This window comes from Papio anubis, chromosome 12 (assembly GCF_008728515.1).
Source record: "Papio anubis isolate 15944 chromosome 12, Panubis1.0, whole genome shotgun sequence".
In the NCBI taxonomy this organism is placed as follows: Eukaryota; Metazoa; Chordata; class Mammalia; order Primates; family Cercopithecidae; genus Papio; species Papio anubis.
In genome coordinates, this window is record NC_044987.1 from 110756149 (window position 1) to 110770586 (window position 14438).

General features: G+C 48.8%; 1 protein-coding gene across 12 annotated transcripts in view; it reads left to right on the top strand.

Annotated features, from left to right (window-relative positions):
• The window catches only part of CD6 (CD6 molecule), a 49120-nt gene that overhangs the window by 22342 nt on the left and 12340 nt on the right, over window positions 1-14438 (top strand). For all 12 annotated transcript variants that reach the window (XR_002516966.2, XM_021925674.2, XM_021925675.2 and 9 more), the window contains exons 2-3: window positions 13006-13074; window positions 14001-14351. Coding sequence is in view for 11 of the 12 variants with exons in the window: in XM_021925674.2 (XP_021781366.2) it covers window positions 13006-13074; window positions 14001-14351 (420 nt within the window). In the remaining variant the exon portion in view is untranslated. The remainder of the gene's footprint in view (window positions 1-13005; window positions 13075-14000; window positions 14352-14438) is intronic.

Here is a 14438-nt window from a genome sequence, read left to right on the forward strand (position 1 = left end):
GGTTAAAGATGAAACCTAGCTGGGCTCAGTGGCTTTCCCTAGGTCACACAGCCAGTGATCAGCAGAGATGGGTTTAGATCACTGTTCTATCTGTCCCCAGAGTCCCTGTCTAAATCATGAAAGATGAATTTCCTGAGAATGGAGGCTGTTACACAGATGAATTGGTGCCGGGGATCTCCTGCTCCCTCGATCATCCTGCTCACACTCATCTCCCTCATATCATACCTGCCCCAGTTCCCAGCATACTCAACAAGTTCAGCAGATGTTCATGGAACTGAATGCAGGCCGGCAACAGACTCATTTCTCAGCTTTCAGGAGAAGGTGGCTCACGCCCTCTCACTTTCTTGGGAGAGAAGGAGGGGGAGTCCCAGCAATTGAACATACCTCAAAGCCTACTAAGTCGTGTTGATCTTATCTTTAAGTTTTTTAGTTTTTTACAGAGGAGAGTAGGAAACGTTATCTTTTACTTCCCCTTGGATTTGGTGACAGAGAGGAGGGGAGATGAAACCTGGGCATGCATGGAAGATACCACGCAGGTGAACATCGTCTGTCCTGTGACATGGGGGCAAAAGAGAGTTAAAAAGGCTGAATTTCTGGCCAGGTGCAGTGGCTCATGCCTGTAATCCCAGCACTTTGGGAGGCCGAGGAAGGTGAATTGCTTGAGCTCAGGAGTTTGCAACCAGCCTGGGCAACATGGTGAAACTCCATCTCTAGTAAAATATAAAAAATTAGCCAGGTATGGTGGCACAGACCTGTAGTCCCAGCTACTCAGGAGGCTGAGGCAAGAGAATTGCTTGAACCCAGGAGGCAGAGGTTGCAGTAAGCCGAGATCGTGCCACTACAGTCCAGCCTGGGCAACAGAGTGAAACTCCATCCCCCTCCCCTACCGACCTCCCCCCTCCCAAAAAAAGGCTGAATTTCTTTGACCTGAGTGACTGCAGTCCTCTGGGGCTGGGGCTCTTTGAGCCTTTACTGCCATCTCTCTCTGTCAATTGAGCAAATTGTTTTATTTGAGTCCCCAAGCCCTGCTTTGGTATAACCGGGGAGTGTGAAAACAAACCAAAATCCTGTAACATAACACCAAATAATACCCTCTTTCTCTTTCTCTCCCAAGAAAGTGAGAGCACATGAGCCATGTTCTCCTGAATGCTGAGAAATGAGTTTATTACTGATCGATGTTCCATTTCATTAACATTTGCCAAACTTGTTCCACGTGCTAGGAACTGGGACAGGTATTCGGGAGATAAGTGCACGTGTAAAATACCAAAGCACCGAACTGTTGACTTTCCTTTGGGCGCCGGGGAGAGAAGTCACCCTAGCCTTTCTGGCCTCGGAGAGCCAAGTGGGTAGAAGCTGGTCTAGTCACTGCAGTCAATCACCTCTGCAGGCTAGGACAGCACTGTATGACTGAGCCCTCGACAGCTGCAGTTTCTTGACAAAGTAAACTCAGCCCAACTGGGTGTCACAGCCTCTCCAAGTCCCCTCAAAGGTTGAACACAGGTATCCCCTCCCAATTGAATTGTGTTACTTGCATGAGCCAGCACATGCGTCTTTTTTTTTTTTTTTTGAGATGGAGTCTTCCTCTGTCACCCAGGCTAGAATGCAGTGCTACAATCTCGGCACAGTGCAACCTCCTCCTCCCAGGTTCAAGCGATTCTCCTACCTCAGCCTCCCAAGTAGCTGGGACTACAGGCATGCACCACTACACCCAGCTAATTTTTCTATTTTTAGTAGAGATTGGATTTCACCATCTTGGCGAGGCTGATCTCGAACTCCCGAACTCAGCTAGTCGGCCTACCTCAGCCTCCCAAAGTGCTGGGATTACAGGCGTGAGCCACCACGCCCAGCCAGCATCTTTCTAATTTTAATGGAATTACAGGCATTCCTTTCTTTCTAGTTGTTTTGTTGATTGCTCACCATTAACAACACCAAGGGCATTTCTAAAAAGAAAGTAGTTACCACAGTTCCAGCACCCTCTCACTCAGAGCTTCCTCCCCTAAATTCACTGGCCCTCCTCTCCCAGTTGGCCTGTGCATCCTCAGGCGCTGCACAGTGCTGGAGCGAGCCCCATATGTGACAGCAAGTAGGGAACGGGTGGGGGCAGTGCGAGGTGAGACTATTAAGTCTCATCTTTTCCCTGCTGTGGGGGCTGTGGGATGACACAAGCCACCCAGGACCCCCTGCCCCGGAGAAGGAAGGTCTCCTGGCTGTTGCTTATCCTTGGAGTCTGGGGTCTTTTGGGAAATTAGTCCCAGGATCTTGGGTTCTGAGTTGTGTCACGGTTGCGGGGAAGGGTGGGTTCTTGTTTCTAAGCTCAGTGCTGGTTGACCCTTGCAGAGGAGAAAGGAGTTTGGAAAGCCTCCGGGGTTGTCAAAACTTCCTGCCTCTTGCCCTTGGCATGATCACCAAAGCAGAAATCAGGATGCTGGATTCCAACCCCGGGGAGTGGCGTGGTTAAGAATGTGGTCTCTGCAAGCAGACAGCCTGGGTTCAATTCCCAGCTTGGCCATTTTCTAGCTGTGTAATCTTAGGCTTACAAAACAAACAAACAAACAAACTCCGTGCCTCAGTTTCCCCATCTCGTGATCTTACTTTGATAATTAAGTCATACTGAATGAATGTCAGCCATTACTGCTGAGCTGTGCCAGATTTGTGATGGGTGCTCGACGTGCCTTGGGGCCTCCCCTTTTCCTATCAGAGCAAAAAGCATCACAACGTCCTTCCCTTATCCCTCTGCACTCTGGACCCCAGATGCCCTAGATAGGTAGCTGTTCCCATCATTGTGGGTTGGGAGTAGAAAACTAGGAGTCCATCTGGCTGCTTCTCAAATATCCCCCTACAAACCAGGAACACCAGTTCAGCTGCCCGGCCACTGGGCCAGGGGCAGGTGAGTGTTTCTGGACAGCTCCCTGAACCAGTCCTGCTCCACTTGAATACCTGGAGCCCGAACCAGGGCCTAAGGAGGCAGGCCAACCAGGGTTCATGTAGCATGTGTCATCACTGCTCAGGACACAAAGGCCAGTCTTCTTATACAAGACCAATGGTGGTCTGCAGGTCAGCAGGATGCATGCCTCTCCCAAGGTTCGGGGACACTAGTGGCAAGGGCCTGGTACCAGTCTTGCAGAGGGGCAGACCCTGCCCTGTCCTGGCAGTGCTCCAGAGCAGCAGCTGGGCTATCTGGGAGATCACTGCACTGCACTGGGAGCCTGACCTCCCCGTGGGCCTTGGCGATACTCTTCCTTTGGGCCTCAGATTTTGCAATAATTCTGCCAAAATACTTGCTGACAAAAAACCTTCTGAGAGAAGCATTATTAACTCCAGTTTATGGATGAGAATCTAAGGCTCAGACTGGCAAAGTGACTGGCCGAAGGTCACTCTGCTAATAAGGAACAGAGCTGGACTCCAGCCCAAGTCTTTGGATGCAAGGCCTGTGTACCTTCCCCCCATACAGCACGGTCTGATGCCAATATGTGAGCCACATTTATAATTTTAAATTTTTGGCCTGGCATGGTGGCTCATGCCTGTACTCCCAACACTTTGGGAGGCCAAGACAGGTGGATCACCTGAGGTCAGGAGTTCAAGACCAGCCTGGCCAACATGGTGAAACCCCATCTCTACTAAAAATATTTTAAAAGTAGCCAGGCGTGGTGGTGCATGCCTATAGTCCCAGCTACTCAGGGGGCTGAGGCAGAAGAATCGCTTGAACCTGGGAAGCGGAGGTTGCAGTGAGCCCAGGATTGTACCACTGCCCTCCAGTCTTGGGTGATAGAGCGAGACTCTGTCTCAAAATAAATAAATAAATAAATAAAATAAAAATAATAAATAAATTTTTAGCAGCTGCATTTTTTCAAAAAAGTAAAAAGAAACAGATGAAATTACTTTAATAATATATGTAATGTAACCGAATATATCCAAAATATCATTTCTACATGACATCAATAAAAAAATTATTAACGAGATACTTCACGTTCTTTCTTCTTACTAAACCTTTGAGACACAACCTGTACTTCACGCTTAAAGCGCGTCTCAATTTGGACACTCAAGTTTCATCGAAAATATTCAATCCGTATTTAGATTTCATACTAGCTACAATTGAAAAAGGAGAATCACGTATCTAACTTACTCCAGCTGTTTGAAAAAGTTTTCCAACGATTGGATTGATTATGCCTTTAAAATTCAATGGAAAACATTTTGTAAATTAAGTAGGAATGAATTGAATTAAACAAAATGAAAATTTGAGTTTGTTATTGGCACGAGCCCTATTTCAAGTACTCAGCAGCCTCACGTGGCTGGTGGCTGTTGTATTGGACAGCCCAGCAATACACGATTCTCTCTCCCAGCTGGACTGAGTGATCTCTAGGCCTTTCCACTGTAGGCTCCTCTCCTGCGTTTATACAGATGAGTACTTCGTGTGCTATGGACCCACTTCTGTGATGATGAATGGACTGTGTAGGACAGATTTCCCATTTATATTGACAGCATACTGAAAATAGCACGCTGTAGTGGTTAAAAGGGTGATTTCTAGAGCCAGACTGTCCAGGTTCAAATCTTGCTTTGATTGCTGACTGGCTGGGTGACCTTGGGTGATTTACTTAAGCTCTCTATGTCTCAGTTTTCTCAGTGATGACAGTGGGATGATGATATTAGTAGTATGCACCTCATTAGGGTAGTTGTAAGGATTTGCTAGTTCATGTAATGCACACAGATAACAGCTATCACCTATGGGGCATACAGTAAGTGCTCAATAAATGTTGTCTTTCATTACGTATCTTATCTCATTATAATCAAAGAATGTAAGGACTGGACGAGATCAAAATCTCATCAATCTGTCATTATGCAAGTGAGAAAATGGGGCCAGAAAGTGAAAGAACTCGTCCAAGGTCATGTAGCAAGTTAATGATAGAAGTTAACCCTCATCTCCTGATGTCCAGCCCAGTGACCCCCTGCACTGTGCTCCCAACAATGCTGACATTTTCTGAGAAAAAACACTGTGACCTGCCGGCCACATGAGCTCTTCATTTCTTCCCGGGGAATGAGTATGGCTTTGGCTGACATGGCCACACTGTCTGCCCAGGTGCTCTCTGCAGGCTCAGTGGAACAGGGTGACTGGGTAGTCAGTGTTAAAGCTCATTGTTTTCGTACTTCAAGCTAGCCCACATGTCCCCCCAGGAAAAAAGTTCTGTGTATTTATTTGGAGACCTTTAATTTTTATTTGATATAGAACATTTGAAAAAAGTAGAACACAAGGCAGAAAGAAAACAGGAAAACAGGCCAGGCACAGTGGCTCACGCCTGTCATCCCAGCACTTTGGGAGGCCAAGGCGGGCAGACCACCTGAGGTCAGGAGTTCAAGACCAGCCTGGCCAACATGGTGAAACCCAGTCTCTACTAATATATATAAATTAGGCAGGCATGGTGGCACATGTCTGTAGTCCCAGCTACTTGGGAGGCTGAGGCAGGAGAATTGCTTGAACTCAGGAGGCAGAGGTTGCAGTGAGCTGAGATCGTACCACTGCACTCCAGCCTGGGTGACAGAGCAAGACAGAAAGAAAGGAAAGAAAGAGAAGGAAGGAAGGAAGGAAGGAAGGAAGGAAGGAAGGAAAACTTATTAATACCATGTGGGCATATATTTTCTTTCCCTGTAGTAGAGATTAAATTTTATTTATTGATATTCTTTTAGCATTTCTCCAGGGCAAGGCACTGTGCAAGATGCCGGGTATATGGGGGTGATGCTTAGAATCTAGTGAGCCAATGGTTGTCAAACAGTTCAGGACCAGGATAGCTATGTAATTAAATGTCACTGGGCCCACAAGAAAAAAAAATCTCAGAATACAGTGAGAGGACAGAATGGGGGATAGAACTCGGGCTCTCTCTGGGTCCTGGAAAACCTTCAGAAGCTTGAAACCTGGCTGGGGGTGAGGACGGGGACTGGAGGGGAGAGCACAGCCATATTTATAACACAACCCTGTATTCTGCTTCTGCTACTTAACATTGTGGCATAAACTTACCCCCGCATCATTAACTACTCTCTGTAAATTTTTTTTTTTTTTTGGCAAGTATTTTTAATGTGCTATGTTTTTCTAACCAACTCCCCAATCACTTTTAGACAATCTGGTTGTCTCCAGTTCGGATTTTTTTTTTTTTGGTGGTTTTTTTGTTTGTTTGTTTGTTTGTTTTTATTATACTATCAGAAACAGCACAGGGTCGGGCGCTCATGCCTGTAATTCCAGCACTTTGGGAGGCTGAGGTGGGCGGATCCCTTGAAGCCAGGCGTTCAAGATCAACCTGGCCAACGTAGTGAAACCCCATCTCTACTAAAAATACAAAGAAAAAAAATTAGCCAGGCATAGTGGTGGGCGCCTGTAACCCCAGCTACTCAGTAGCTGAGGCATGAGAATCGCTTGAACCAGGAAGGTGGAGGTGGTAGTGAACCGAGATCATGCCACTGTACTCCAGCCTAGGCAACAGAGCGAGAACAAGACTCTATCGCAAAAAAGAAAAACTAAAAACTAAAAACCAGCACATCACAGCATTCTGGGGCTCCAATGGATGGAAAAGGGAATCTAGAACCATCTAGTTCCAAAGCATGGACTTTAGTCTCCAGGCAGTGTGGTACTTGAGATAGTTTTCTTTAGGATAGGTCTCCAGATGTGGAATTACTGGATCGAAAGGGCCTGGTTTGCTGCTGTTGTTAAGGCTGTTGGCATCTGTGTTTGCAAACACTTTCTGCTTTTTTTTTTTTTTTTTTAAACTGTACTTCTAGCAGGTGACACATGCACCTGGCTACACTGCTTGTAGATTCCACCTCCGTGTTTCCATCGTCCCTTCCCACCCTGCCTCTGGCTCTGTACGGCATCTCTTCATCCATCATCCACTCAACTAGCATTCAGGATGCAACCGCGTTTTCCTCAGCACCTTTGACAAAGCCGGAGGACAGAGAATAACCTCAGCTGTAGCTGGTGTTGACCTGACACTGGTCACTGGGCATGGCCAGGGCGGCAGTCTGGGGAGTGAAAGTTTTCCCACCAGACTTGCTCTGACACTGGGATGGCCAGCGGGAGGCTCAGCTTTCCCTCGATGTCTATGCCTCCTTTCTCCACAAGTCCCTCACCTCTCAGATGCCCGTGGGACATCTCAGGGGCCTGGGTGACACAACAGGAGTATCCGTGTCCTGTTTTCTCAGATTCCAGACAAGGCAGGTCTTTTGTGCTTTCATTCTTCCTGTGCTTACAGTCTCCTTCGCAGCCCGTTCCACCGGAGTCTTCTTCAGACTACCCCATCGGAGGTCCTGTCTCACTCGGGGGCATCTGCTTGGGGCTGGCCTGAAAAAGCCGCTTCCTTCCTGGGCTGGAGTCGGGGCTCCCAACCTTTTTTCTTCTCCTATTCTGAAACCAACCGCTCCCCTCCATCCCTTCCCTGTCTTGTTCCATCACTTTCCAGAATATGGAGCACAATTAGAGAAGACTTTCAGGGGCACACAGTATAAATTCAGGTGGTGAATGAAGTTAGCATTAAATAACACTGAATCACGTGGCAATAAAAGTTTAAATTATTATTATTTTTCCAATGTTCTGTCATTCCTTCTGATTCTATCATATAGTCTGATGAGGATGTGGTGTTTTGCTTTTTTTTCTTTTTTGAGATGGAGTCTCGCTCTGTCACCCCAGCTGGAGTGCAGTAGTGGCTCGATCTCAGCTCATGGCAACCTCCGCCTCCCAGGTTCAAGCGATTCTCCTGCCTCAGCCTCCCGAGTAGCTGGGACTACAGTGCCTGCCACCATGCCTGGCTAACTTTTGCATTTTTAGTAGAGACAGGGTTTCACCATATTGGCCAGGCTGGTCTCAAACTCCTGACCTTGTGATCCACCCGCCTCAGCCTCCTAAAGTGCTGGGATTACAGGTGTGAGCCACTGCACCCTGCTGACGATGTGTCTTTTAACATCTCTAACATGGCTTTGTTTTTAGTATGCTTAGTTTTACAATTACCTTCTATTTTAGGCAAGTCATATAAATAGTCTCTTTAGGTTTAAAATATTCTAATTTTTTTCAAATCAACATACACACCTAATTTTACATACATAGAATCATATCATACATTATTTTTAAACTACAGCCTTTCACCTTCATTGCTTGCTTTTCCTCCCCCAATCTTCCATGATTGTGACTGTGTCCCAGGACCAGCTGCGTAATTTGCAGGGCCCGGTGCAAAATGGAGATGCAGGGTCTTTGGTTCAAGAAATTATGAGGAATTTCAAGATGGCAACAGCAGAGCATTCAAGCAAGGGCCGGGTCCTTCTAAGCACGAGGCCCTGCACACAGTCCACCAGCCCGTGGAGCTAGTCCTTCTCGGCCTCTTCCCCTGAAGCCCACCCTTTTAATTTTTCCATTTTGATCATCTGCTGTGTGTTCTCCCACACTTGTCTTCATGTTCCTGTAATCATACCAGTTCACAGAGGCGGTTTTTGGCCTTGTTTTACAAAAATTGTATCATATTATATTCTATTCTTTGCGTCTTGCTTTTCCTACTCGACACAGCTTGGAAATCCTGCCAACCCATCTGGGTCTATTTCATTCTTTATAAAGGCTGCATAAGATGCCACGCTGTAAATGGACCATAATTGATTCAATAATTTCCCCTGTGAATGGGCATTCACGCTGTTTCTAACTTTTTGCCATTCAAAAATCTGCAGTGGACTGGGTGCGGTGGCTCACACCTGCAATCCCAGCAGTTTGGGAGTCCGAGGCAGGCAGATCACTTGAGGTCAGGTGTTCAAGACCCAACCTGGCCAACATGGAGAAACCCCATCTGTGCCAAAAATACAAAAAAATTAGCAGGGTGTGGTGGTGGGCACCTGTAATCCCAGCAACTTGGGAGGCTGAGGCAGGAGAATTGCTTGAATCTGGGAGGTGGAGGTTGCAGTGAGCCGAGATCACACTGCTACACTCCAGCCTGGGTGACAGAGCGAGACACTGTCTCAAAAAAAAAAAAAAAAAAAAAATTCTGCAGTGAATATTTTTATGTTCAGGTGTCTTTAATGATGTAAAAAAGCAAATTCACAGGAAAGGGTAAAGGTTTGCTCTTACTCTGTTTTGTGTCGCTATAACAAAGTGCCACAAAGTGAGTAATTGAAAACAAAAAGCACTTTGTTTCTCATAGTTCTGCAGGCTGGGAAGCCCAAGATTTAAGGGCCACATCTGATGAGGGCCTTCTCCCTGCGTCATAACACAATGGAAGGCATCACATGGCCGGAGAGTGCACAAGAGACAGAGCGAGGGCTGAATTCACTTCTATAACAAAGCCACTTCTGCAATAACCAACACACCCCCGTGACAACAGCATTAATCCGTTCATGGATTAATGAAGGCAGAATCCTCATGACTAATCAGCTCTTTTTTTTTTTTTTTTTTTGAGACAGAGTCTAGCTATGTTGGCCAGGCTGGACTGCAGTGGCATGATCTCAGCTCACTGTAACCTCCGCCTCTCGGACTCAAGCAATTCTCCTGCCTCAGCTTCCTGAGTAGCTGGAATTACAGGCGTGTGCCACCACACCCGACTAATTTTTGTATTTGTAGTAGAGATGGGATTTCACCATGTTGACCAGGCTGGTCTTGAACTCCTGACCTCAGGTAATCCGCCCACCTCGGCCTTGCAAAGTGCTAGGCTTACAGGTGTGAGCCGCCATGCCCAGCCCTAATCAACTGTTAAATATCCAACTTCTCAACACAGGTCATTGGGGGATGAAGTTTCCAGAACATGAACTTTGGAACACATTCAAACCATAGCAGGCTGCTTTTCAAATACATTTATTGTAGAAAAAAAGTGAACCAATTTAAAGAAAAGTGTGAGGCACAGGGCCAGGCAAAAGTGGTAACAACGGGCCGGGTGCGGTGGCTCATGCCTGTACTCCCAGCAATTTGGGAGGCTGAGGCGGGCAGATCGCTTGAGCTCAGGAATTCGAGACCAGCCTGGACAACATGGGGAAACCCCGTCTCTACAAAAAAAAATACAAAAATTAGCCGACATTGTGGTGAGCGTCTGTAGTCCCAGCTACTCGGGAGACTGAGGCACGAGAATCGCTTGAACGCAGGAGGCAGAGGTTGCAGTGAGTCGAGATTGCGCCGCTGCACTCCAGCCTGGGCAACAGAGCGAGACTCTGTCTCAGAACAAAAAAGGTGATCATGATGTCTGAGAAACGCTGATCTTGCATTCGGCCCTCTGTGAAATGAGGCCTGGATGGAAAGATGGTTCCAGGTAATTTCTGCTTTTCTCCCTGTAGCACAGAAGTCAGAGAACAGAGAAGCCAGGTTCCCCTCCTGGGATAGGGGATGGGAGAATGCTTGTCGCAAAAATAAAGCCCTCGAGGTTATCTGCTTTCAACTGCCTTGGAGCTGGCAGCTGCTGCTCACTCTTTCATTTGGTCAGGCAATCAACAAACACTGCCTTGGACACTGTGGGGGACACAGGGCGGACCCAGCCGTGGGCCCTGCCCTCTAGGGTTTTCCGATCTAGGAGAACACATTTGTGTCTTTATGCATGGGAGAGTGGTTTTCCAGACCCAGAGAGAAATGATACAGAGTTGAGTTAAAGCCCCCCCACCCCAACACACATCACATTCACACACACAGTCGTAATCACATATGCACAGAGTCACTCACACACACTCACATGCACACACCTCACAGTCATACACACTGCAGCCATCGTTCAATCCCCCTCCCCCACCGCCTGTCGTAACATTGAAAACTATGCTGGAGCACTGGGACCGTTGCTGTGGGAACCGAGATTCTGAAATCCCAACTTGTGGGCATCTGAATTCTCGCGCTGATTATTATAATACATCAGCCACGGAGTTTGTGTTCTGAATTTGGAGTCATTTCTCCTCCAGGAGGTCAGGCTGGGCAGATAGCCAGGGAGTTAGCGAGGATGGCAATTAGAGGGCTGATGACTTTCTGCCTGATGATGGAGAGGCCCACACGGTTTCCTGGAGAGGGCTGTCTGCCAGGGTGTGTACACGCACACACACATGCTCAGGCTCAGGGGGCGTGTCCGTGGAATCTGCTCAGGTGAAACTCCAGAAATGTGTAGCGGTCATTCCAAGTCTTCAGCCTCTGTATCGGTCAGGCCAGGCTAGGCAAGGCTGTAGTAACAAAGACACCCCCAAATCTTCATGGTTTAACATGATAATGGTTTACTCCTCCTTACTCACACAAAATTCAAGCCGGCTCAACATCCCCTTCCCTCTTGCAGTTCCTCGGCAACCCAGGGCCTCTAATATGCTTCAACAGGGAAGACGTAAGTGGAAAAGGCTCACTGCCTCTTTCCTGCTTTGGCTCAAAAGTGGGCACACGTCTTCTGCCTAGGCTTCAACCAGCCCACCCTAAGTGCAGGAGAAACCAGGAAATGCAGAGGAGTTCATATGCAACCACAAAAGTCCCTGCCCCAGAGCCTCCCTTTGTGCTTTGCAAGCCCAAACATCCCAGCCCAGAGGGGAGGCAAGTCCTTGGAGACAGTTTAAATCCAGGCTCTGCAGCTTGCTCACCGGGTGGCCTCAGGCCACGCATCAGTCAGGGTCCCAGCAGGAACCAGGTGGCACACCTAGAATAGGAATTTAAAGGGGACTCATTTACAGAAGAACTATTTACCAAGGTAATGCAGTAAGTAGAATCTAAGAGCAACTTCTGGCCAAAGGAGACACAACCAAGGAGCGGTCAGTGAGTCCGAGTAGGAGACAGTCAAGGAGAGGTCACCTTGAATAAACAATGTCCTTCACATGAGGGACACAGCCTACCCGAGGGACCTCATAGGTGGGGCCAGAGGAATAAGTGTCACATCTTCGCTCTCCTCACTTCTTCCTATCTCTGCTAAGGCTCCCCATTGGCTGAATCTGGCAGAAGCCATAAGGCCCAGGAAGACAGGGGTTAATTCAAACAGGTCGGCCTCCCAGGGCAGAATGGATAGTAGCTCTGGTGGAATAAATGGACCCTATCTGGCAGGGACAACTGATTTTTGCTTTTGGAGCCACCTTTTCCTAATCTGTAAAATAAGAATGCTAATACCTGCCTCATTGTGTTGTTGAAAGTAAATAGAATAGGCTGGATGCGGTGGCTCACACCTGTAATCCCAGCACTTTGGGAGGCTGAGGCAGGCAGTCACCTGAGGTCAGGAGTTCGAGACCAGCCTGACCCACATGGAGAAACCCCATCTCTACTAAAAATACAAAATTAGCCAGGCATGGTGGCCCATGGCTGTAATCCCAGCTACTCGGGAGGCTGAGGCAGGAGAATCGCTTGAACCCAGAGGCAGAGGTTATGGTGAGCCGAGATCGAGCCATTACACTCCAGCCTGGGTGACAAGAGCGAAACTCTGTCTCAAAAAAAAGAAAAGAAAAGAAAGAAAGTAAATAGAATAATATATGCAAATACCTGTCCTTAGCGAATGTTAGTTTCTTAGTGTCTGAAAACACTTTGCAATCCAGTGGTTCCCAGTTCAGGATGTGCCAATTAATCTAAAGTCTGGTATGAAATTCTCAAACAAATTCTACAAACAGAAATTTTTTTTTTTCTAAATCACTCCCATTTTCGAGCTTTTTCTATATGTCAAGTATTTCATGGGCTGTCTCATTTCAGTCTCACGATATTTTCCTAAGTATCATTGTTGAAAAATTGGGACTGGCACAGAAAGATTAAGTCACTCATTCATGGTCACAAAGCCAGTTTGTGTGTCTGGCCCCAATGCCCACTGCCATTCCTACCTGTTCTACTCCGATTTCTGAAGTGTGTGCAATGAATAGATAAAGCGGAGGATCTTGAAACGCCAATGTTTGAGAATTTTCCCTACCCTGAAGGGAGGCAAATGCAAATGCACCCAAAGTTGAGGACCATGTCTTTTCCAAAGGCCTCATGTAGCCACCACAGGCTCCAGGAAGTGCCCCCTGCTCATCAGGGTGCCTCTGTGGCCTCCAGGCCTGAGCTCACTCACCCACCACGCTCCTGCTGGTTCATTTCAGGTCATCTGTCTCCAGCCCCATCTGACCAGCTCAACGCCAGCAGTGCAGAGAGCGAGGTCTGGCAGCCAGGTGAGCAAACATTGTCTCTGGGGGTCCATGGTCAGCTTTCTGTAGGTGGTCCCCCATGGTAATAAAGAAGGGAAGGACATTTAGGATGCCAGGAGGCTCCCTGACTTCAGACAACACTTCTTCCTGACCCATCACCCGAAGTTCCACTATCAATTCACTTTGAGGTTGTAGAACTACCATTTTTTGAGAGGCCACTGATAAGTCACATACAGGTGGGCAGGTATGCCTGGAGCATTTTAAGGGGATTTGTGGAGAACAAGCTAGAGTTCTTGGTGGGGGTGGCAGGGTTCCACCAGATGGGTCCTTGATTTACTCAACAGACATTTATTAAGGACCTACTCTATGCAAAGCTGCATGCTGGCACTGGGGGTACATTCCTGGGCTAAAAGGGGCAGGTGGTTCCCAAAGAAGGGGTTCTGGGGAAGTGAGGACCACCATCAGCTGAAGCAGCCCATCATCAACGCCATGGCCAGCCCTTTGGCAATCCTCCAGGGTTCCCTGGTTACTGTGGTAGCCTCTAGGACAGTACCCTCAGAGGAGCAGAGGGGCCTCCAGGGGAAGCATGTACCCATTGGGCCAGGGCCCCTGAACTCACAACTCTGCCTTTCTTTCACAAACGGGTGCCCCTGGAGACAGGAGCAAGTGAGGAGGGTTTGTGGGGGCTGGATCCCTGGTTGTCTGTCACCCATCTTAACCTCTAGAGTCACTCCTGAGCCCCACCTTCGCCTGACTCTAAGGAGAATCATAGGGTCAGGCCTCAAGGGGGGATCAGGGATGAGCCGGCCCGGCTCCATTTTGCAGATTGGAAAGCTGAGACCCAGAGCCAAGCAGGGCGTTGTCAAAGGTCACGCAGAGTCAGTGGCAGAGCCTGGGCAACCGCCTGCCCCGGCCCCACCGGTCTCAGCTCACTGGTCTGACACTTCCAGGGGAGCGGCTTCCGGTCCGTCTGACGAACGGGAGCAGCAGCTGCAGCGGGACGGTGGAGGTCCGGCTCAGGGCGTCCTGGGAGCCCGCGTGCTGGGCGCTCTGGGACAGCCGCGCCGCAGAGGCCGTGTGCCGAGCACTGGACTGCGGTGGGGCGGAGGCAGCCACCCTGCTCCCCCGGCCGACCCCCGAGCTGCCGCCCCCGCCGGCGGCCGGGAACACAAGCGCGGCCACTAACGCCACTCTGGCCGGGGCGCCCGCCCTCCTGTGCAGCGGCACCGAGTGGCAGCTCTGCGAGGTGGTGGAGCACGCGTGCCGCAGGGACGGGAGGCGGGCCCGCGTCATCTGTTCAGGTACGAGCGCACCCCCTACACAGGCCCCCATCTGCCCCACTCCCCAGGCCTTCAGCCCCTGGACCCAAGCCTCGCCCTCCAGACCTC